This window comes from Vulpes vulpes, chromosome 6 (assembly GCF_048418805.1).
Source record: "Vulpes vulpes isolate BD-2025 chromosome 6, VulVul3, whole genome shotgun sequence".
In the NCBI taxonomy this organism is placed as follows: Eukaryota; Metazoa; Chordata; class Mammalia; order Carnivora; family Canidae; genus Vulpes; species Vulpes vulpes.
This window is the reverse complement of record NC_132785.1, coordinates 72,140,311-72,165,196: the sequence shown is the minus strand read 5'-3', so window position 1 is coordinate 72,165,196 and position 24,886 is coordinate 72,140,311. Positions and strand designations below refer to the sequence as shown.

Below are 24,886 nucleotides of genomic sequence, written 5' to 3'. Positions count from 1 at the left end.
CCGATTTTCTCTACTGCTTTTCTTCTCAATTTCGTTTGTTGCTTCTTTTTTTCTGTTTGTTCTAGATTTCACATACTTTTTTTTATCTCCAGTTTCTTTTTCTAAAAATTAATTTGTTTTTTAATTGAAGTTTGATTTGCCAGTATACAGTATAACACCCAGTGCTCATCCCATCAAGTGCCCTCCTTAGTGCCCGTCACCCAGTTATCCCACCCTGCCCCACCCACCTCCCCTTCCACTACCCTTTGCTTGGTTCCCAGAGTTAGGAGTCTCTCATGTTTTGTCACCCTCTCTAATTTTTCCCACTCATTTTTCCTCCTTTCCCTTATAATTCATTATTTTTTATATTCCCTGTATGAGTGAAACCTTATGAAGATTGTCCTCCAACTGACTTAATTCACTCAGCATAATACCCTCCAGTTCCATCCACGTCAAAGCAAATGGTGGGTATTTGTCGTTTCTAATGACTGAGTAATATTCCATTGTATACATAAACCACATCTTCTTTATCCATTCATCTTTCGATGGACACCGAGGCTCCTTCCACAGTTTGACTATTGTGGACATCGCTGCTATCAACATTGGGGTGCAGGTGTCCCAGCGTTTCACTGCATCTGTATCTTTGGGGTAAATCCCCAACAGTGCAATTGCTGGGTTGTAGGGTAGGTCTAGTTTTAACTCTTTGAGGAACCTCCACACAGTTTTCCAGAGTGGCTGTACCAGTTCACATTTCCACCAACAGTGCAAGAGGGTTCCCCTTTCTCCACATGTTCTCCAACATTTGTTGTTTCCTGTCCTGTTAATTTTCGCCATTCTCACTGGGGTGAGGTGGTATCTCATTGTGGTTTTGATTTGTATTTACCTGATGACAAGTGGTGTGGAGCATTTTCTCATGTGCTTGTTGGCCATGTCTATGTCTTCCTCTGTGAAATTTCTGTTCAAAAAAAAAAAAAAAAAAGAAATGCAATTTCTGTTCATGTTTTTGCCAGGTTCTTAATAGAGAAGATTATTTCATGATAGAAGGTTTCTTCTTTTCTAGTATAGGCATTTAATGCTATAAGTTTTCCTGTAAGCACTATTTTAGGGACACCCCACAAATTTTGATGTTTTACTTCCCTTTCCATTCAGTTGAAATATTTGATTTCTTTTGTTCCTTCCTCTTTGGCATATGGGTAATTTAGAATTGTTTTATTTCCAAATTCTTGGAGGTTTCCAGGTATTTTTTTGCTATTGAATTCTAATTCTTACAGTAAAAGAACACATTTTATGTGATTTTAGTTACTTTAAATGTTGATGTATGTTTTATGACTCAGAATATGGTATATTTTGGTGAATGTCCCATGTGCACTTGAAAAATAATATACCGTCTGTTGTTTTGGGGAGAAGTGGTCTATAAATGTTGATCATTGTTTAGGTCTTCTAATACTATATCTGTCCTTGTTCTATCAATTACTGAGAGAGGAGTATTGAAATCTCTTTGACTATGGATTTATCTGCTTTTACGTTCAGTTTCATCAATTTTTGCTTCCTGTATTTTAAAGCTATTTTGTTAGGTGAACACATATTTAGGATTGTTACATCTTCTTGCCTACTTAACACCTTTACCATGATGTAATATGGATTTTCAGTTGTGGCAATGTGTCTTGTTCTGAAGTCTACTGTGTGTGATAATACTATAGCCATTCTACTTTTCTTTCTTGCTTGCTTGCTTTTTTTCCATTCTAGTAGATTAATGTTTATATGTCTTTTCCATTTTTTACCTTTAGCTTACTTACCTTTATATTTATATTTAAAATGGTTTCTTTATATTTATTTAAAAAAATTTTTTGAGTTCAATTTGCTAACATACAGCATAACACCCAGGGCTCATCCCGCCAAGTGCCCCCCTCAGTGCCCATCACCCAGTCACCCCAACCCCCCGCCCACTTCCCCTTCCACTACCCCTTGTTCATTTCCCAGAGTTAGGTGTCTCTCATGTTTTGTCACCCTCACTGATATTTTCACTCCTTTCCCTTTTTTTTTTTTTTAAGATTTTTTATTTATTTATGACAGAGAGAGAGAGAGTGAGAGAGAGAGAGAGAGAGAGAGAGAGGAGGCAGAGACACAGGCAGAGGGAGAAGCAGGCTCCGTGCAGGGAGCCCAATGAGGGACTTGATCCCGGGTCTCCAGGATCACGCCCCGGGCCAAAAGCGGCGCTAAACCGCTGAACTACCCGGGCTGCCCTCTCTCCTTTCCCTTTATTCCTTTTCACTAATTTTTATATTCCCCAAATGAAAGAGACCATATAATGTTTGTCCTTTTCCAATTGACTTATTTCACTCAGCATAATACGCTCCAGGTCCCTCCACGTTGAAGCAAATTGTGGGTATTCGTCCTTTCTGATGGCTGAGTAATATTCCATTGTATACATAAACCACATCTTCTTTATCCATCATCCTTCAATGGACACCGAGGCTCCTTCCAGTTTGGCTATTGTGGACATTGCTGCTATAAACATCAGGGTGCAGGTGTCCTGGCGTTTCATTGCATCTGTATCGGATTCTTTATATTTAAAATGGATTTCTTTTAGATAGTATATAGTAGGGTCTCACTTTTTTTTTTTATCAATTTGATAATCTGTCTTTTGATTTGTATGTTTTGAACATTTTCATTCATTGTACTCATCCATATGTTTAGATAAAAGTCTGCCATCTTGCAAGGTTTTTTTTTTTTTTTTTAAGATTTTATTTATTTATTCACGAAAGATACACACAGAGAGAGGCAGAGACCAGGCAGAGAGAGAAGCAGGCTCCCTGCAGGGACCCTGATATGAGACTCAATCCCAGGACCCTGAAATCACAACCTGAGCCAAAGGCAGATGCTCAACTACTGAGCCACCCAGGCATCCCTTGCAAGCTGTTTTCTATTTTTCTATCTGCTCTTTGTTCCTTTTATACTTCTATTTTTGCTTGCATTTGGATTGAGGATTTATGATTCAAATTTATCTCCATTACTGGCTTTTAAACTCCATCTTTTAAAAAAGTTAGTAATTGTTTAAAATTTACAGTGTTTGGCTTTAATTAATATTTCAAATAGTATTATATCTTTTCTCATATAGTATAAGAATCTTATAACAGTATACTCCAAATATATCCCCCTCATTTTTGTTATTGTTTTCATATATTTTATTTTTATATATGCTATAAGTCCATAATGTATTGCTATTATTTGGTATTTAGATAATTTTCTTTTAAGATGATTAAAAGCAAGGCAATAAGAACTTTTTTAAAAGATTTTAATTTTTTTGAGAGACAGCACAAATGGAGGAGAGGGGCAGAGGGAGAGGGAGAAGCAGGCTCCCAGCTGAGCATGGAACTTGATGTGGGGCTTGATCCCAGGACCCTGGGATCATAACCTGAGTCAAAGTTAGATGGTTAATTGACTAAGCTACCCAGGCACCTCAAGACAATAAGTACTTTTTAATGTTTATCTTTATTTTAACCATTTTCCAGAGATCTTTAGTTCTTTGTATAGATCAAAGTTTCCATCTGGTGTTCTAATTCCCTCTGCCTAAAGAATTTCCTATGGCATTTATTGTAGTATATGCTGTTAATGAATTCCCTCAGCTTTTGTCCAAAAAAAAGTTTTCCTTTTTCTTAAAAGATTTATTTGAGAGAGAGGAGAGTGAGCATGAGTAGAGGGAAGGGCAGAGGGAGAGAATCTTCAAGCAGATTCTCTGCTGATAACAGAGCACAACATAGGGCTACATCCCACAACCCATGAGATCATGACCTGAGCCAAACCCAAGAGTCAGATGTTTAATCAACTGAGTCACCCACATGTCCCAAGTTTTTCCCTTGTGAATATTATTTTCACTGGCAGAGGTTTCTGGATTGGTAGGGTTTTTTTCTAATTTCAGCACTTTAAAAATCTCCCTTTGTTGTTATATGCCTTACACACGGCTACTATATATTCATATTTTTGTTTCTGTATGTAATGTGAATTTTTCCATTTACTGACTTCAAGACTTTCTTTTTATCTTTATTTTTCCCGCAGTTTCAAACTGTTATTTGTTTTAAAAATTCCACTTGGGGCCTTCTGAGTTCTGTGAATTTTCCAGTTTGATACTTCTCATTTTATCAAGAGAATTCTTAGCAGTCATCTCTTCAAATATTTTGTCTGTCTCAGTGATCCTTTCTTCTTATGAGGTGAGATGCCAATTTATTCCCAACTTTTGCTCGTACATGTGGCATATGTAATTCTTTATTCATTTGTCCTTCAATTGGATAAATAAGAACTACCTATATCCAGGTTCATTGATTCATCTGTCAAGTTTTACTGATGAGTCCAAAGACATTCTTGATCTCTGTTACTGTTTTCTTTTTCTTCTAGTATTTCTATTTTATTTGTTCTCATGCTTTCCATCTATCTGTGAAATTCCTCATGTGCTCAAGCATGTTTCCACCTTTTCCTTAGACCCTTTAACACAGTAATCACAGACATTCCTTATTTGATAATACAAACATCTGAGTCACCTCTCTGTCTGGTTCTGTTGAGTGTTTTGTCTTTTGTTAAGGGATTGATTTTTCTTGTTATGTATTATAATTTTTAAAATGTTGGTTTTTAAAAAAATTATTGAAGTATAGTTAAAATACGACATATTAGTTTTAGGGGTACACCATGATGATCCAACAATTCTATACATTACTCAATGATAATCCTAAGTGTAGTCACCATACAAAATTATTATAATACTATTGACTATATTCTCTATGCCACTTTTCATCTCTGTGATTATTTATTAACTGGAAATTTGTATATCTTACCTTTACCTATTTCACCCACCCCCCTACCCCAAGCGCCTCTGGAAATCACCAGTTTGATCTTTTTATCTATGAGTCTGTTTTCTTTTTTGTTACTTTGTTTTTCAGATTCCACATATAAGTAAAATTACCTAGTATTTGTCTTTCTCTGACTTATTTCACTTAGCATAATACCTTCTACGTCTATCCATGTTACCACAAATGGCAAAAAAAATTCATTCTTTTTTATGGCTGAGAAATAGCCCATCTCACACACACATACACCCACATCATATCTTCTTTCTCCATTCAGATATCAGGGGACACAAGTTGCTTCCATATTTTGGCTATTTTAAATAATGCTACAATAAACATAGCAGTACATGTATCTTTTTAAGTTAATGTTTTCATTTTTTTTTTCAGGTAAATATCCAGTAGTGGAATTACTGGATCATTTAACATTTCTATTTTTCATTTTTTGAGGAACCTCAGTTTTTCATGGTGGCTGAACCAATGTGCATTCTCAACAGTGCACAAAGGTTCCCTTTTCTCCACATCTTTGCCAACACTTGTTATTTTTTTGTGCTTTTGATACTAGCCATTGTGACAGGTGTGAGTTGTTATGTTGAGCATCTTTTCATGTGCCTATTGGCCATCTCTAAGTCTTCTTTGGAAAAGTGTCTATTCAGGTCCTTTGCTCATTTATAATCAATTTTTTTTGGAGGCTGAGTTATATATGTTTTGGATATTAATCTCTTATTGCATGTATCATTTGCAAATATTTTCTCCCATTTAGTAGGTTGCTTTTTTTGTTTTGTTGATGGCTTCCTTTACCATACAAGTACTTTTAATTTGATGTGGTCCCATTAGTTTATTTTTGCCTTTGTTTCTCTTGTCTGAGGAGACATATCCATAAATATGTCACTGAGACCAATGTCCAAGAAATTATTGCCTATGTCTTCTTTTAGTTTATGGCTGGAGTTCACATTTGTTGTTAATCCATTTTGAGTTTATTTTTGTGCATGGTGTAAGAAAATGATCCAGTTTTCCCAACACCATTTATTAAAAAAACTTTCTTTTTGTCGTTGTATATTTTTTCCTTCTTTACCATAGATGAATTGACCATATAAGTATGGATTTATTTCTGGGCTCTTTATCCTGTTCCATTGATCTATGTGTCTATTTTTGTACCAGTACCATACTGTTTTGATAACTATAACTTTGTAGTCTATCTTAAAATCTGGGAATGTGATACCTCCAGCTTTGTTCTTCTTTCTCAAGATTTCTTTGGCTATTTAGGGTCTTTTGTGGTTCCATAAGAATTTTAGGATTAGGGGGATCCCTGGGTGGCTCAGCGGTTTGGCTCCTGCCTTCAGGCCAGGGCCTGATCCTGGAGTCCCGGGATCGAGTCCCACATCAGACTTCCTGCATGGAGCCTGCTTCTCCTGTCTGTGTCTCTGCCTCTCTCTCTCTCTCTCTCTGTGTCTCTCATGAATAAATAAATAAAATCTTTAAAAAATCGTTAAAAAAAAGAATTTTAGGATTATTTGTTCTAGTTCTGTTGTCTTATAATTGTTTACATTGAATGATGGACATCATGTGTAGGGCAGCAGAAATGGAAGTAAATAGTATTTACGGCTGAAAATGTGCATGACTTTTGTTAGAAACAATGTACAGTTCTGAGTTAATTTAGTCAGGAGTTCATCTTATTTAGGTTTTGTTGTTATGATTACCTTTAGTACACTACTGGCTTCAGATCCCTCTGTTATTACCTTGTGCTTAAGTTGAAGGATAGGTTGTTCTACTCTTAGCTTTTGATCTCTCTATTCATATTATTTACCCCTCCTCCACCAGTGGACACTGCTAATATTTGATACTTAGTGCTTGCTAGCTTGCTGCGAGGCAGGGGATTCTCTGTTGTCTGATCCAGCCTTAGCTTAGGTAAGCCCTATGGCCCTGAGCCTTGGTGAAGGGGCTTTCTCAGTGATACCACCCCTCCCTCAGTGATAGGATGTCTTTAATGGCCAGGGTCAGGATGACCTCCTGTTCTCCTCCATGATTAGGGGGTTTTTCTATTTCCTCTCTGGCAGTCATAATGGGTTTTCATGTGAGGACAGGTTTACTATCCTCCCCTAGTGACTTACTGGTGTTGTTTCCATAGGGAAAGAGAGTTAGGCAAGGTTTGTGCTTTTCTCAAAACATCAGCTACTCTCCTTCTCCAGGCCTGTACTACTTAGGGCTGTCTCTAGTCCCTTGCCCTAACTAAGCTCAATTCTTCTCTTGGGCACCTTGTAAGATCCATAGAGAAAAGCTTACAAGTGGGTGCAAACTCACCTCCGTTAGCAGTTTCCAGAGGTTGTGTTTTCTCTGTTATCCCACACTCAACTTTTAGCAATTTGTTAAAAAAAATTTTCACTGGATTTTTCTAACCTGTTTGTAGGGAGCTTGTCATCTCTTCTGTGTTTTGCCAAAGGTATACTTGCATCCTTTCTTTCCTTGAAGGAGTCTGTCTTTTCATACATGTCAGATGACTTGGTTGCAATGTAACTTAGGATCTCTGGTGGGTTTAAGAAAATTTATGATTTTGTAGATCATACAGTTTTTTTCTTTTTCTAAGAGTAATATGATGCTCTTCCTAGTCTTCTCCATCCTGAACAAAATTGAAGCTCTCTAGTAGTTTGTTGTTGTTCTGAACGTCACAAGCTGGCCCCAAATTTATATGAAAATGAAAAATATCAAGAATTGCCAAAGCATTCTTGAAGAACAACAAGGTGATGGTGAACAAAACAGTAAGTTACTGATGCAAAGGCAGACAAATAAACCAATGAGACAGAATAAAAGTCCAGAAACAGAGTAATAGAAACACATTTAGTTTACAACAAAGGTGGTACTGCAGCAGAGTAGAGGAAACAGAGAGTCCCACCGGACAATTAGATAACCATAAGGAAACAAAACAGAGGGCGGGGCAAGGTGGCTGCAGAGCAGGGTCTCCAAGTCACCGGTCCTCAACAAATTACCTAGAAAACCATCCAATCATCCTGAAAATCTACGAATTCGGCCTGAGATTTAAAGAGAGACCAGCTGGAACGCTACAGTGAGAAGAGTTCGCGCTTCTATCAAGGTAGGAAGACGGGGAAAAAGAAATAAAGACACAAAAGGCCTCCAAGGGGGAGGGGCCCCGCGAGGAGCCGGGCTGAGGCCGGGGCGAGTGTCCCCAGGACAGGAGAGCCCCGACCCGGAGAAGCAGGAGCTGCACCGACCTTCCCCGCGGAAAGGGGCCCGCAGGGAGTTAGAGCAGGACCCAGGAGGGCGGGGATGCCCTCGGGCTCCCTGGGACAGTAACAGGCACCTGCGCCCCGGGAGAGTGCGCCGAGCTCCCTAAGGGCTGCAGCGCTCGGCGGGACCCGGAGCAGCTCGGAGGGGCTCGGGCGGCGGCTCCGCAGAGGGGGCTGCGGGGCTCCGGGAACAGCTCGGAGGGGCTCGGGCGGCGGCTCCGCGGAGGGGGCTGCACCGCCGGGAGCGCGAATCCAACAGCGCAGGCCCCGGAGCACAGGGCGCCGGGACACAGCCCAGGATCCGGCCTCCCCCGGGGACAGGCAGAGGCCGGGAGGGCCCAGGACAGCAAGGACGCTCCTGCCTGGAACTGAGCAGATCAGCGGCCCCGCCCCGGAGCCCCCAGGCCCTGCAGACGGAGAGCCCGGGAGCTACTGCGGGAGCTGACTCCAGGGATCCAGAGCTGACCCCGCCACTGTGGCTTCCTCCCGGGGCCTCACGGGGTGAACAACCCCCACTGAGCCCTGCACCAGGCAGGGGCAGAGCAGCTCCCCCAAGTGCTAACACCTGAGAATCAGCACAGCAGGCCCCTCCCCCAGAAGACCAGCGACACGGACCAGTTCCAGGGGAAGTCAAGGGACTTAAAGTACACAGAATCGGAAGATACTCCCCCGTGTTGTTTTTTGTTGTTGTTGTTGTTTTTTGTTTTGTTTTGTGCTTTTTTTTTTTCTTTCTTCTTAATTTCTGATTGCTTCCCCCACCCACCCCACCCTTTTGTTTTTCTTTTTTCTCCTTTTTCTTCTCTTTCTCCCCCTTTTTTTTTCTTCTTTCTCTTTTTTCTTTTTCTCTTTTCTTTCCTTCTCTCTCTTTTTCTCCTTTTCCCAATACAACTTGTTTTTGGCCACTCCGCACTGAGCAAAATGACTAGACGGAAAACCTCACCTCAAAAAAAAAAGAATCAGAAACAGCCCTCTCTCCCACAGAGTTACAAAATATGGATTACAATTCAATGTCAGAAAGCCAATTCAGAAGCACTATTTTACAGCTACTGGTGGCTCTAGAAAAAACCATAAAGGACTCAAGAGACTTCATGACTGCAGAATTTAGATCCAATCAGGCAGAAATTAAAAAACAATTAAATGAGATGCAATCCAAGCTAGAAGTCCTAACGACGAGGGTTAACGGGGTGGAAGGACGAGTGAGTGACACAGAAGACAAGTTGATGGCAAAGAGGGAAACTGAGGAAAAAAGAGACAAGCAATTAAAAGATCATGAGGATAGATTAAGGGAAATAAATGACAGCCTGAGGAAGAAAAACCTACGTTTAATTGGGGTTCCTGAGGGCGCCGAAAGGGACAGAGGGCCAGAATATGTATTTGAACAAATCCTAGCTGAAAACTTTCCTAATCTGGGAAGGGAAACAGGCATTCAGATCCAGGAAATAGAGAGATCCCCCCCTAAAATCAACAAAAGCCATTCAACACCTCGACATTTAATAGTGAAGCTTGCAAATTCCAAAGATAAGGAGAAGATCCTTAAAGCAGCAAGAGAAAAAAAGTCCCTGACTTTTATGGGGAGGAATATTAGGGTAACAGCAGACCTCTCCACAGAGACCTGGCAGGCCAGAAAGGGCTGGCAGGATATATTCAGGGTCCTAAATCAAAAGAACATGCAACCAAGAATACTTTATCCAGCAAGGCTTTCATTCAAAATGGAAGGAGAGATAAAGAGCTTCCAAGACAGGCAGGAACTGAAAGAATATGTAACCTCCAAACCAGCTCTGCAAGAAATTTTAAGGGGGACTCTTAAAATTCCCCTTTAAGAAGAAGTTCAGTGGAACAATCCACAAAAACAAGGACTGAATAGATATGATGACACTAAACTCATATCTATCAATAGTAACTCTGAACGTGAACGGGCTTAATGACCCCATCAAAAGGCGCAGGGTTTCAGACTGGATAAAAAAGCAGGACCCATCTATTTGCTGTCTACAAGAGACTCATTTTAGACAGAAGGACACCTACAACCTGAAAATAAAAGGTTGGAGAACCATTTACCATTCAAATGGTCCTCAAAAGAAAGCAGGGGTTGCCATCCTTATATCAGATAAATTAAAATTTACCCCAAAGACTATAGTGAGAGATGAAGAGGGACACTATCTCATACTCAAAGGATCTATCCAACAAGAGGACTTAACAATCCTCAATATATATGCCCCGAATGTGGGAGCTGCCAAATATTTAAACCAATTAATAACCAAACTCAAGAAATACCTTGATAATAATACACTTATACTTGGTGACTTCAATCTAGCTCTTTCTACCCTGGATAGGTCTTCTAAGCACAACATCTCCAAAGAAACAAGAGCTTTAAATGATACACTGGACCAGATGGATTTCACAGATATCTACAGAACTTTACATCCAAACTCAACTGAATACACATTCTTCTCAAGTGCACATGGAACTTTCTCCAGAACAGACCACATACTGGGTCACAAATCGGGTCTGAACCGATACCAAAAGATCGGGATAGTCCCCTGTATATTCTCAGACCATAATGCCTTGAAATTAGAACTTAATCACAACAAGAAGTTTGGAAGGACCACAGACACGTGGAGGTTAAGGACCATCCTGCTAAAAGATGAAAAGGTCAACCAGGAAATTAAGGAAGAATTAAAAAGATTCATGGAAACTAATGAGAATGAAGATACAACCGTTCAAAATCTTTGGGATGCAGCAAAAGCAGTCCTGAGGGGGAAATACATCGCAATACAAGCATCCATTCAAAAACTGGAAAGAACTCAAATTCAAAAGCTCACCTTACACATAAAGGAACTAGAGAAAAAGCAACAAATAGACCCCACCCCCAGCAGAAGAAGACAGTTAATTAAAATTCGAACAGAACTCAATGATATCGAGACCAAAAGAACTGTGGAACAGATCAACAGAACCAGGAGTTGGTTCTTTGAAAGAATTAATAAGATAGATAAACCATTAGCCAACCTTATTAAAAAGAAGAGAGAGAAGACTCAAATTAATAAAATCATGAATGAGAAAGGAGAGATCACTACCAACACCAAGGAAATACAAACGATTTTAAAAACATATTATGAACAGCTGTACGCCAATAAATTAGGAAATCTAGAAGAAATGGACGCATTCCTGGAAAGCCACAAACTACCAAAACTGGAGCAGGAAGAAATAGAAAACCTGAACAGGCCAATAACCAGGGAGGAAATTGAAGCAATCATCAAAAACCTCCCAAGACACAAGAGTCCAGGGCCAGATGGCTTCCCAGGGGAATTCTATCAAACGTTTAAAGAAGAAATCATACCTATTCTACTAAAGCTGTTTGGAAAGATAGAAAGAGATGGAGTACTTCCAAATTCGTTCTATGAGGCCAGCATCACCTTAATCCCGAAACCAGACAAAGACCCCACCAAAAAGGAGAATTACAGACCAATATCCCTGATGAACATGGATGCAAAAATTCTCAACAAGATACTAGCCAATAGGATCCAACAACACATTAAGAAAATTATTCACCATGACCAAGTAGGATTTATCCCTGGGACACAAGGCTGGTTCAACACTCGTAAAACCATCAATGTGATTCATCATATCAGCAAGAGAAAAACCAAGAACCATATGATACTCTCATTAGATGCAGAGAAAGCATTTGACAAAATACAGCATCCATTCCTGATCAAAACCCTTCAGAGTGTTGGGATAGAGGGAACTTTCCTCGACATCTTAAAAGCCATTTACGAAAAGCCCACAGCAAATATCATTCTCAATGGGGAAGCACTGGGAGCCTTTCCCCTAAGATCAGGAACAAGACAGGGATGTCCACTCTCACCACTGCTGTTCAACATAGTTCTGGAAGTCCTCGCCTCAGCAATCAGACAACAAAAAGACATTAAAGGCATTCAAATTGGCAAAGAAGAAGTCAAACTCTCCCTCTTCGCCGATGACATGATACTCTACATAGAAAACCCAAAAGCCTCCACCCCAAGATTGCTAGAACTCATTTGGTTCTAGCAATTTGGTAGCGTGGCAGGATACAAAATCAATGCCCAGAAATCAATGGCATTTCTATACACTAACAATGAGACTGAAGAAAGAGAAATTAAGGAGTCAATCCCATTTACAATTGCACCCAAAAGCATAAGATACCTAGGAATAAACCTAACCAAAGAGGTAAAAGATCTATACCCTAAAAACTATAGAACACTTCTGAAAGAAATTGAGGAAGACACAAAGAGATGGAAAAATATTCCATGCTCATGGATTGGCAGAATTAATATTGTAAAAATGTCAATGTTACCCAGGGCAATTTATACGTTTAATGCAATCCCTATCAAAATACCATGGACTTTCTTCAGAGAGTTAGAACAAATTATTTTAAGATTTGTGTGGAATCAGAAAAGACCCCGAATAGCCAGGGGAATTTTAAAAAAGAAAACCATAGCTGGGGGCATCACAATGCGAGATTTCAGGTTGTACTACAAAGCTGTGGTCATCAAGACAGTGTGGTACTGGCACAAAAACAGACACATAGATCAATGGAACAGAATAGAGAACCCAGAAGTGGACCCTGAAATGTATGGTCATCTAATATTCGATAAAGGAGGAAAGACTATCCATTGGAAGAAAGACAGTCTCTTCAATAAATGGTGCTGGGAAAATTGGACATCCACATGTAGAAGAATGAAACTGGACCACTCTCTTTCACCATACACAAAGATAAACTCAAAATGGATGAGAGATCTAAATGTGAGACAAGAGTCCATCAAAATCATAGAAGAGAACACAGGCAACACCCTCTTTGAACTCGGCCACAGTAACTTCTTGCAAGATACATCCACAAAGGCAAAAGAAACAAAAGCAAAAATGAACTATTGGGACTTCATCAGGATAAGAAGCTTTGCACAGCAAAGGACACAGTCAACAAAACTAAAAGACAACCTACAGAATGGGAGAAGATATTTGCAAATGACATATCAGATAAAGGGCTAGTTTCCAAAATCTATAAAGAACTTATTAAACTCAACACCAAAGAAACAAACAATCCAATCATGAAATGGGCAAAAGACATGAAGAGAAATCTCACAGAGGAAGACATGGACATGGCCAACAAGCACATGAGAAAATGCTCTGCATCACTTGCCATCAGGGAAATACAAATCAAAACCACAATGAGATACCACCTCACACCAGTGAGAATGGGGAAAATTAACAAGGCAGGAAACAACAAATGTTGGAGAGGATGCGGAGAAAAGGGAACCCTCTTACACTGTTGGTGGGAATGTGAACTGGTGCAGCCACTCTGGAAAACTGTGTGGAGGTTCCTCAAAGAGTTAAAAATAGACCTGCCCTACGACCCAGCAATTGCACTGTTGGGGATTTACCCCAAAGATTCAGATGCAATGAAACGTCGGGACACCTGCACCCCGATGTTTCTAGCAGCAATGGCCACAATAGCCAAACTGTGGAAGGAGCCTCGGTGTCCATCGAAAGATGAATGGATAAAGAAGATGTGGTTTATGTATACAATGGAATATTACTCAGCAATTAGAAACGACAAATACCCACCATTTGCTTCAACGTGGATGGAACTGGAGGGTATTATGCTGAGTGAAATAAGTCAATTGGAGAAGGACAAACAGTGTATGTTCTCATTCATTTGGGGAATATGAATAATAGTGAAAGGGAATATAAAGGAAGGGAAAAGAAATGTTGGGAAATATCAGGAAGGGAGACAGAACATAAAGACTCCTAACTCGGGGAAACGAACTAGGGGTGGTGGAAGGGGAGGAGGGCGGGTGTTGGAGGGGAATGGGTGACGGGCACTGAGGTGGACACTTGACGGGATGAGCACTGGGTGTTTTTCTGTATGTTGGTAAATTGAACACCAATAAAAATTAATTAAAAAAAAAAAGAAAAAGAAAACAAAACAAAACAAAACAAAATACTTAAAGGATACCTCACCTAATAGCAAAAAAATAATTCCAGGTGGATTTAAAAACGAAATATAGAAGGCAAAACAACATTAAAACTTCTAGAAATTAATATAGGATAATATCTTCATGACCTTGGGGCACTGCACAAAATTAGTATCATAAAGGAAAATAATAAATTTGAGTATGTTCAAATTAAGGTTATTTGGTTGTCAAAAGACACCATTAAGAGAGTGAAAAGCAAATCATAATAGAGTGGGAAAGACTTCAACATAAAACTGACAAGGATTCATAAAGTGCTCCAACAGCATAATAGAGAAATGGGCAAGAGATTTAACTGGGCAGTACACAAAAGAGGAAATATAATTAGCCAATAAATATATGTAAAGGTACTCAATTTCACTTGTAACATGGAAATGTATGTTAAAATCACAATGAGATACCACTAAACAACTACCAATAATTCTAGTCTCATAAATAACTCAATAGAAATGGAACACCAAGAAGTATGTATAAGAATGCTCAGAGCAGCACTATTTCTAAGAGTAAAACATTGGAATCAATCCAAATATCCATCTACAGTGGAATGGGTAAGTTTGGTATATTCAAACAACATAATATTCTACAGCATATAATATGAATAACTGCTAATGCAGTTAGAGGTGGAACTCAGAAACAATAAAGAGCAATTATATAGAGCAAAATAAAAGTAATTAATACACAGCAAAATAATGTATCATTCCATTTAATATAAGTTGCAAAAAATAGGCAAAACTATAATGTTGAAGGTGTTAGGACATCAGTAAATAGTTAACTTTGTAAGGGAAGAAGAGGGCAGCAATTGTGAGAGAAAGTACTGAGGCTTCTGTGATGTTGGTGTTCCTTCTGTGATGTTCCTTCTTAACCTAGTGTTGGGTGTCCACTTTGCAGATAATTGACCTATATGTCTCCCATGCTTTACTGTATATACCGTATACATTATATACAGTATATTATAACTTCCTCCCATTGTCCCCCATCCCTCCACCCCCCGCCCAGAAAGCTTCTGGCCATTGGTGAACTTATTCTTTTAATTAGAAGTGTTTCCAATGGAGTGATGCAAGTATCTGAACTCTAATGTACTCTTTGGTTCTGATTTTCTAGGATTCTAGAAAGGTATTGGTATGTTTTTTGGAGTGTGGTGTTTAAGGGAGGAAATTCTTTTCCTATTTGGAACTGAGAGACACAATTCATATCTGAATTGTAAAATTCATATCTGAATGGTAAAAAATATTAGCTCTATTACTGACAAAAAGCTGGAGTAGAGGGTATGTGACTCCAGTGGACTACCAAATACCCAACCCTCAAATTAGATGAACTTGCCCACCCATGTCCAGGGCAGGGATGGACAGGCTTCCCTGTAGTCTGCCTCAGGAAGCTCAGGATCTGGCTGAAATCAAAGAAATGCAGACAGGAAGAAATTTACCCATAAGATGTATTACTCCTGCTTCCCTGGCATGGAGTGAGTGGGGCAGCTTACCTTTACCTCCTGGAGAGTGGAATGGAAATTCTCTATACTCTAGGGACATGTGAAGAATAAGGAACAAATATTACCCCTAACAACAGGCGGACTAGCTGTGCTTGACAGTCTATCTTTAAAGTCAGCTCTTTGAAGCTTAGCAAAGGCTGCCATAGGCTAAATTTTAGAATATGCTTCATTCTCGCTATTACGGTTACTTTTTCTTCTTCCACTTATGAACCTGTATATATACTCCAACCACCATCTTTTCTGTGGCTTTCCTGGAAGCATCTGCAGAGACTTGTAGACAAGAGTAAAGGAGAAGAGAGTGGGTAATTTTATGTGTAGCGCTAAGCCATGTATTTATGAGAAAAAAATGAACTTTCGCATTTCTCTACGAGATGTATAAATTGGCACACAACTTTTAAGTGTCTCTGGAGCTTATTTAAATCATTCTTTTTCTAGGTAAAGTTAAGCCTGGTTCAAGTACCTGCTTTTTGGTATTTAGAAGTGCTCAATGATTATTTATACCTGTCTTCTCTCAAAAAAATGATAAAAACACTAGTATAAATCTATAACTTAAAGTCATTACTTCCTTCTCACAATGATGATGATGATTACTGTGTGTTCACAAATACTTTTATTCATGATTTTAATTAGCATGGATAATTTGGCTCAAGTCCTTTTAGTTCAGTCACAGCAGTGTGTGTTTGTTTTAATTAAACTTTTATTTTTATTTTGAGGTAATTGTAGACTCACGTGCAGTGTAAGAAACAATGCAGATTTCACTGTGCCCTTTTATCCAATTTCCTCCAACAATAACATCTTGCAAAATTATAGTACAATTATCTCCCAAGATATTGACATTGATATAGTCACAATATAGAACATTTCCATCATCACAAGGATTCCTTATGTTGTCATTTTATAGTCACACAACTCTCCCCCTTAAACTCTGGAAACCACTAATCTGTTCTCCAGTTCTATAATTTTATAATTTCAAGAATGTTCCATAAATGGAGCCAGATGGCATAAAACCTTTTAGGAGTGGCTTTTTCATTCAGCATAGTTCTCTGGAATTCATACGCGTTGTTGCATATGTCCATAGTTTGTTCTTTTGTATTGCTAGGTAGTATTCCATGGTATGGATATATCACAGTTTGCTATTTGCCCATTGAAAAACTCTGCATTGTTTTTTACTATTACAAATAAAACCTCTATGAACATTCATGTAGTTTTTTATGTGAACATAAGTGTGTGAAAAGATGTTTATAATGACATGCAACTCTTTGACTAATTTTCTGGCTATTTAAGCCAGACACAAAACAAAAGATGTCAAGGTATTTGCCAAAGGTCTTAGACTGCTTCTTTATCAACTACTGATTCTTATCAGTATTTGCAGCTTTGTAACTATCTTGCTACCTGACCTTGGAAAGCCCTCTGAATTTCTCTGAGCCTCAACTAGACAAGACAAATGTTTTTCAAAGTGTATCATTTGAAATATGAACTCCACAAAATGGTCCTAAATGGGGAAAGGGTCAGTTTCATGGTCTCATAAGTTTTAAGAAATGCTGAATACCATATTTCTCTCTTTTGAAACAAATGAATGTTCTTTGTGTAAAAAAGGAAGGATCCAGTATCCTACCACTCAAGTTCAAATTCCAGCTCCATCACTTGCTGAAATAGTAACCTTCAGCAAGACACTTAACACTCCTATATCTCAGTATTCTCATCTATATAGGGGAGATAACACATTACCTCACTCATATGAATGGAAGATTAATTATAAGGACACAAGAAAACACTTGATAAATGTTACCTATTATTCTATTTCTATCAGAATCAGAATCAAAATCATTATGATCTTGTTAAAAATACACATGTCCAGGCCCCACCCCCAGCAGATTATATTTAGTAAGTCTAGGGTAAACCTGGTCCAGATGAAGTAAAGGTTTATTTATATTATGAATGTGTCCAAGATAGTCCAAGGCAGGATTTAAATCCAGACCAAACTGACAGCGTGTTGTCATACTTATATCAGCACACAAATTTAGTAAATCCTTTAAATGACTACTCTGTAGTCCCATAAAAAGAACACAGTTCTTTCCTGACTAGAAGATTGGGCTTCTAACACAAACTCCTGATTCCCCAAGGGGTAATTCATTAAAATAAAATGCAGTTCTGTGCAGTTAGTACACACCAGCTTTCAGTAAATTCCTAAATGTAGTAGTTAGCATTGATATATAAAAATTTTATTTGTGAGTTACTGCTTAGCAAATCAAATCTGAACATAAGACATTATTTCCTTAGAAGTACAAGAAAACAACTATGATTACTACTATTCCTGTAGGTTTCATAACCACATTGCTGATTTCCAAAGGTCTTCTTATTGTTAAGCACCAGGCAAAATTCCAGAACACTTGCGGAACTCACTTTAGAGGTGGCGGCAATCTTTTTACTACTTCTGCAGCAATCCTCAGGTAAGCTTTGGCCTGGAAAAGAAGAGACTCATTTGTTCTGTATTTCTCCCCAGCAGACATCAAATGACTCATGAATTGTTTGCCAGAGCTGTCTACTGAACTGAATAGTGAAAAGGCTGAGTGAGATGAGGAAATTCAGCAGTGAGAGGATGCTGTTGTATACACTGCAGGTGTACACAGAGGGAAGAAAGAATTTTATTTAGGGGGCAGATACTTAGAAGGTGACTTTCTGAAAAAATATTTAATACCAGCAATTACTGTTTTTAAGCTCTAATTCCTAAGTCAGCAAACTAGCAAACCCAGTCTAGTTGTAGAAAAATTATATCTTCCTCTTCTGACAAATTGATATCTTGAGTTAGACACTGCCAAAACTTTTGTGGCATAAGAGCTGTTAGTCATTTTAAATAGGACTGTTTATTACCACCCTATGGTTTATCTTTGGAAAGCATTTTCCCCATCTCTCTGAGAATGGCATCCAGTACCAGCAGCGAGCACCCTGTAAGCCTCCTTCATCTGCTGAATTTTGGGTACCAGGCAAGAATTTCTGGGATCAGTTGTTACACTCTTCATCTGTGGGCTCCCCAGTGCAGCCAAATAATAAGAACAACAAGCCACTGTGGGCCACAAACTAACCGATGCCTACATGGTCCAGTTAGAATGAGGGTCATGACATTTGCATTCTATCAGTTTTAAATAACTGCAGTGCAAATCTTATTTATTTACCCTATCTAATCTATGAAACCTGTAAGATACAATAGTGGATCTTCTAAAACCATTAATCTATACATTTACATACTTAGACTTATGAATATCTGCTACTTTTACTACTACAGCTACTATGACTGATAATAGCTAAAATTTACTTGAGTATTTAATATTTACCGAGCATTGTTTCATCTAAATTCACAGCCACCATAAGGGAGAAATTCTGTCAGTAACCCCACTTTATAGATAAGGAAACCAAGAACCAGAAAGGTGAAGAGTCTTGCCCAAAGCATTACAGCTGAATGGGATGAGCTAGTCTTTGAACCTAGACTGACCAACTCTCTGACTGCACGGTAAAAGAACAATTTGAGGTCTGTTTATTGCAACTTGATGAGTGTCTTAGTGTTTCGCTCATTTTCACTTTTAAAAATCATGCTTGAGCCCTAACTGCTGAATTTTTTTGTTTTACCAGAATAATGTTAAAAAGCTCACCTGAGTCCATAAAAAAAAAGTTTCAAAATATGAATACAGCCCTAAATTTTTTTAAATTTAGTACCAACTATACCAAGTATTTGGCATAAGTAATTTCACTTATGTAAAACAAGCATCATCAACTCAACTTGGATAAGATCACAAAGGCAGTAAGCTGGAGAATATTCAAACCTGGGTCCATCTAACTGCAAAGCGTAGATCCTTCTACTACATATTAAACAGTAAATCCAAAGTACCAGCAATTTTAATCATAATGCTTGATCTAAAAATGATTTCAGGGCAGCCCGGATAGCTCAGCGGTTTAGCGCCGCCTTCAGTCCAGGGACTGATCCTGGAGACCCAGGATCGAGTCCCATGTCGGGCTTCCTGCATGGAGCCTGCTTCTCCCTCTGCCTGTGTCTCTGCACCTCTCTGTCTCTCATAAATAAATTTAAAAAAAAAAGCACCTTAAAATAACAAAAATAAAAATGGTTTCACTCTCTGCTGTAGTTAACAATTATAACATAACATATAAAATAAATAAAAAATAAAATAAATAAAAAATAACATAACATAAAATAACAACAATTTTGCTTAAAAATGGAAATAACATGTACTTTGTAAATAAATATTTTTCTTAAACCTAGTGTGCTGATTTTCACCCATGCATCTTTGTAAATACCTTTTATCTCTATTAGCTTTTCTGAGTATTTTAGCCTAAAATTATTGTGATGAAAATTTAAAGTTCACTAAGGCAAGCTGAGAGAAGGCCATCATTCTCTCATCTTTACATTCTTACTTATGTTAAATTAGAGACATAAACCTGGCAGACTACACAAAATACCGAATGATTCCAGAATAATCAAATTTGCTACATTTAACCTTTGCTTTTTAATGGACTATCTCCAAGCTTAAACTTTCAATATATCACACTCAAAGTAATGCTTAGATTGTCATTTGCTAAGAAATCACTAAAAGTGCTTAGTTTCACAGTTTCGATTTCTACAGAACTGTTGAGATTGAATTTTTTCAGCCAATGCAGTATCACTTCAACAAATACGTTTTGATTTTTATCATGTGCAAGTCACTGTTTTGGGAAATTTCTAGGATGTAACAATATAAAAGGAAGCCAGAATAGCTCATTTGTGAAGACCTGGGGCTCTGAAGTTGGACAAGCATGGTTTAAAACTTAGCTCCATCACTTATTAGTATGAGGCCTTGAGCCAGTTACTTAACCCTTCTAAGACTCAATTTCCACATCTCTAAAATGGCTGAAGTAATAGTATCTACCTCAAAGAGTTTGGGGTAATATTAAGTAATAATAAAGTATGTGTCGTACTGGTACAAAAGAAGTAAATATTAGTGGCTGCTATTATTCCTATTATATCCTTAAGTACTTTACAATCTCATTGAAAAGCTCACATGAACATGTATTCATAGATACTTCTGGCTGAGGAAATAGTAAACTAAATCCCTCCCTTTCATTTAATCCATAACTAGCAAAAAGGCAAATATGTGTATCATATACCCAAAAATGATTTATATTTCTCAAATTGTTAATACTCTTTTTTCAACACCTCAAATATACATAGAATAACACTTCTACCAGAGATTTTTTATTGGGCCATCCAGAAGCATGGTTAAGATAGCTGGATCCTATTTACTCTATATTAACAAGTTAAAGGAAATGGACGGCAATCAAAGTGCAAGCAGTTTTATGGAGAACTTTTTTCCTTTGCCTTTGTTTTTAAAGATTTGAAGTTCTACTTTATCATACACAGTGATTTCATATTAAGATTATATGGTAATAATTTAGAAATTATAAGATAATAAAATTTCCACTTATATTTGAAAGTCTTTACCAGGAATAACTTATAGCACACCTTTCTGTATGTCAATATTAACATTCTTATTTGGCAACAAAAGGATGAAAATTATTAGTCAATCATGGGTCCATTACTTGTGTCCTGAACTAAAGCAAAGGCAAAAAGTAGATAAAATTGAATTACAATTATAATCACACAAACAAGAGGCAATCCTATTGAATTTAAGAGTTCTGAATCCTAAGTGTCTACTTCCTCTCCCCTCTTCTGTGGCCTTCTCTAGCTATTATCTACTACTATATTTGGAGTTTCAATTATTCCCCTTTTGTCAGCAGTGCACATGTTCAGAAAGTTTTGCCCAATGACTGAGAAGGCAGCAGCTTGATGGTGCTTTTTAACTGGTACTGCAACTCTTTCCATCTTTTCTGATGATGCCTTAAATTCAGCATGAACCATATTTTAAATTAATCACTGCAGCATTTGTGTCCTCCAAAAGTTAAATGTTACTGGGAGAGTGAAGTCTCTAATGTCCAATTTTAAAAGATCTGATGCACAGAGAATGACAGCCCTGGAATCTGGTGTTGGGAGGAGGGAGTGATGGAGATGGTGAAGGTGGAGTTAGAAAGAAAACAAAAAGCTTGGGATGCCTGGGTGGCTCAGGGTTGAGGGTCTGCCTTTGGCTCAGGGCATGATCCTGGGGTCCATGCTGGAGCCTGCTTCTCCTTCTGCCTATGTCTCTGCCTCTCTCTCTCTGTCTTTCATGAATAAATAAATAAAATCTTTAAAAAAAGAAAGAAAAAGAAAACTTCATTAAAAAAAAAAACTGAAGATGAAACCTTTACTGATTAATAATTTTACCTTAGGTCAACCCCTAAAAGCAAACAATAAAAAGTGTTGATCTAAGGGGCTAATGATTAACAAATAATTTTAAAGGTTCAGTCCCATTAACTTTTGCAGAAGTTTACCATGTTGGCAAGTATAAACTTTATTCTTTAAATGAAGACACACAAGTAGAATGGGCATTAAGCTTCCACAAATACAACAGAATTCGCTGAGAGAGCTATTACTAGCTATTTCCGTTGGTGTTCATAGGGGAAAAGAGAAGGGGGCTATCAGAGGAAAGATTCATCACAAGGGTTAACAGAAGGATACTGCGATACGAACAGGAGGTGAACTAAATTCCAATCTAAATATACATCATAGACACTGAGCTAATCCTGCAATTTATTAGGAAGGGAAGCAGGTATTGCATTGGGAGGAGAATGAATAGAGTATGGTGTCACAGCTGTGAGGGGAAATAGCCTCTAGCACTATCCTGGATAGTTCCTTTCTTTAAATAAACCTCTGCTTCTTCATCTGAAAAATGGGAGATTGTTGTATTTTATTATTATACATTATTATTATACATATCTTATACATATACATACAATTATTATATATGTCTCACAAATGTGTTATGGGAATCAAATAAGATAATGTATTTAACGTACCCAAGTATTGTACTACTTCTTAAAACAAGTTAAAGAAAGCATAGCTATTAGTATAGGACCTGGAGTGATATAATGGAAGGAGGCCAATGTTTGCAAGGAAGACTTGTCTATTAATCACATTTTACTATTCAGTTCTGTAACCTTGGGAAAATTAACTTCTCTGAACCTCAGTTTCCTCAACTGTAAAATGGGGACTTTTATACATTGTACTAAGTTGTGAGCACAGAAATTATGTAAGTAAAATGTCTGGCAGTGTCTGGTACACTGTAATTGCTATTATTATTAGGAGGATATTTAATGAATGTCTGCAATCTAAGAGTCGGAAGTAATAATTTCCATGGAAACAGAATAAATACAAGGCACTATTTTTCCCCCCTTTTCATGGCCATGTCTAAATCTTAAAATTGCTCAGAAGTCTTCAGTTTAAGGTTGGCAATCTGGTACACGAAATTCTCACTACTTTTGCCAAGACCTCACCAAATCAAATCTAGCACAAACTATAACGGGTTAGGCTGTTCTCATTCAGCCAGCAACAGTGAAATGATAGGTCAAATGTTTATGTAAATGTAAATGATATTTTAAAAAACAATTAACTCCAAAAATTAAGATAATGGATAGGTGGAGAAAATACTTAAAAAATCTAAACTTGTAATTGATATAATCTAGTACGTAATTATTCTTAGTCACTAGAAACCACCATAGAATGTTTTTAGTCTATTCTCAGGAGACATCTAAAAGTGTGTAATTAAAATACACTTTATTTTCATAGAATTTTCATCCACTGCATAACATAAAGTACTCCTATGGTAGCTAGGTTGCTAGACATAAATTATGAGAGTAATAACTTGTTTTTGCTTATCTGAAAGATTTCTAAGAAAAGATTGAAAAGGAAATTTAACATTACTTACTTACTACCTTACTACCTAAAACACAGAAAAAAGAAACACAACGATATGCTACATACTATACTCTATTTTCTCAGAGATCATATCCCCAACAACTCAATCACCTATACTGTAACTACTCTTAAGAAAGGCTAAAAGAACTTGGGCCCCTTGAAAGAAAGAACTCAAAATGAAATACTTTATTTATCCAAGATTCCTGACTGTCGATTTACCCTTACTTTTTTTTTTTTTTTTTTTTTTTTTTACAGCTCTAACTAAGCTTGGCTCTTTTATTGTCCAGTTCACGTAAGATTAAAGAAAAGAAAGAATGAGAGTAGTAGTACTAGTTATAGATAGCCAAAATAATGGTACTAAAAAATATATCCATTAGCTAAGGAAGAACAAAAAGGAATAACTATTAGAAGGCTGACTGGGGCTTTTCGGCCAAGGAGCACAAAACTACATCAAAACTGATGCACTCAGATGATAGCTGAGCTTCTAGCTTACATAGCAAGTGCTACTTAGGACAAAAGACATATACATGATTGATTTTATTACTATCTAAAAAAGAAAGTAAAATAAAAGATTTTATTCTTGAAGTTGTAAAGCTTCAGCAATCTTGAAAATCAGTCAACTGCATCCCCAATGACATTGGCTAATGAAACCCAACTAGTTTTCGACCTTACCTCCTCAATCATAGTTATTAAAATAAATGTAGTGAAAATCCCATCTCTAAAGCATTATAACAATTTCCCTATATCCAACTCAATACTTTAAAAAAATATTTATTTATATATTTTAGAAAGAGAAAGAGCATGAGTGGGAGGGGTCAAAGAGGAGGGAGAGAAAATTTCAAGCAGACTCTGTACTCAGTGTAGAGCCCAATGTAGGGCTGGATCTCATGACCCTGAATCACAACTTAACCTGAACCAAGAGTCAGACTGTCAACTGACTGTGCCACCCAGGCACCTCCAACTCAATACTTCTTTACATTAGTTTCCCTTTTCCTAATAATCAGCTGAACTTCTAATACTGAAATATGGTAACCTGGGGCAGTTAGGTATGGCTAGCCAGGAAAATAGGAATTTTACAAACACTCATTGTTTGTGTTCTTCATGTGAAAACTGGCTAGGTTTTCATAGGTTTATCTATTCAGCTGATAATTCAGAGATAGCACTGATATGCTTACCATATAAAATAGTTATTTAAGGATGCTTTAAATAAGTTAACTAATCTTTGTTTAACACACGCACTGCAAATGAACTTGATCTTCCCAATTTTCTAAGTATCAAAAAGTAAATATCTTTACTTTTAAAGATACAAAAATACATATTTACAAACATCACTTACCTCATCACTTTCAGGCTGTGAAAACACAATCGGCTGGCCTGTATCTGAAGTTTCCCTTATATTAAGATGTAAGGGAATGTCTCCTAAAAGAGTCCACCAGACATCCATTAATACTACAAAAATTTATATAGGCATTTGGATTTTCACTATTTGAACTTCAGAAAAAACC

At 37.6% G+C, this 24,886-nt stretch overlaps 1 protein-coding gene across 6 annotated transcripts in view; it reads right to left on the bottom strand.

Annotated features, from left to right (window-relative positions):
* Positions 1–16,223: 16,223 nt before the first annotated feature.
* Positions 16,224–24,886, bottom strand: part of NUBPL (NUBP iron-sulfur cluster assembly factor, mitochondrial) — a 208,111-nt gene continuing 199,448 nt past the window's right edge. For all 6 annotated transcript variants that reach the window (XM_026007679.2, XM_072761371.1, XM_072761367.1 and 3 more), the window contains 2 exons: positions 24,718–24,800; positions 16,224–18,006 (listed from right to left, as the gene is read on the bottom strand). In XM_026007679.2, coding sequence (XP_025863464.1) covers positions 17,944–18,006; positions 24,718–24,800 — 146 coding nt within the window. In that variant the 3' untranslated portion in view covers positions 16,224–17,943. The remainder of the gene's footprint in view (positions 18,007–24,717; positions 24,801–24,886) is intronic.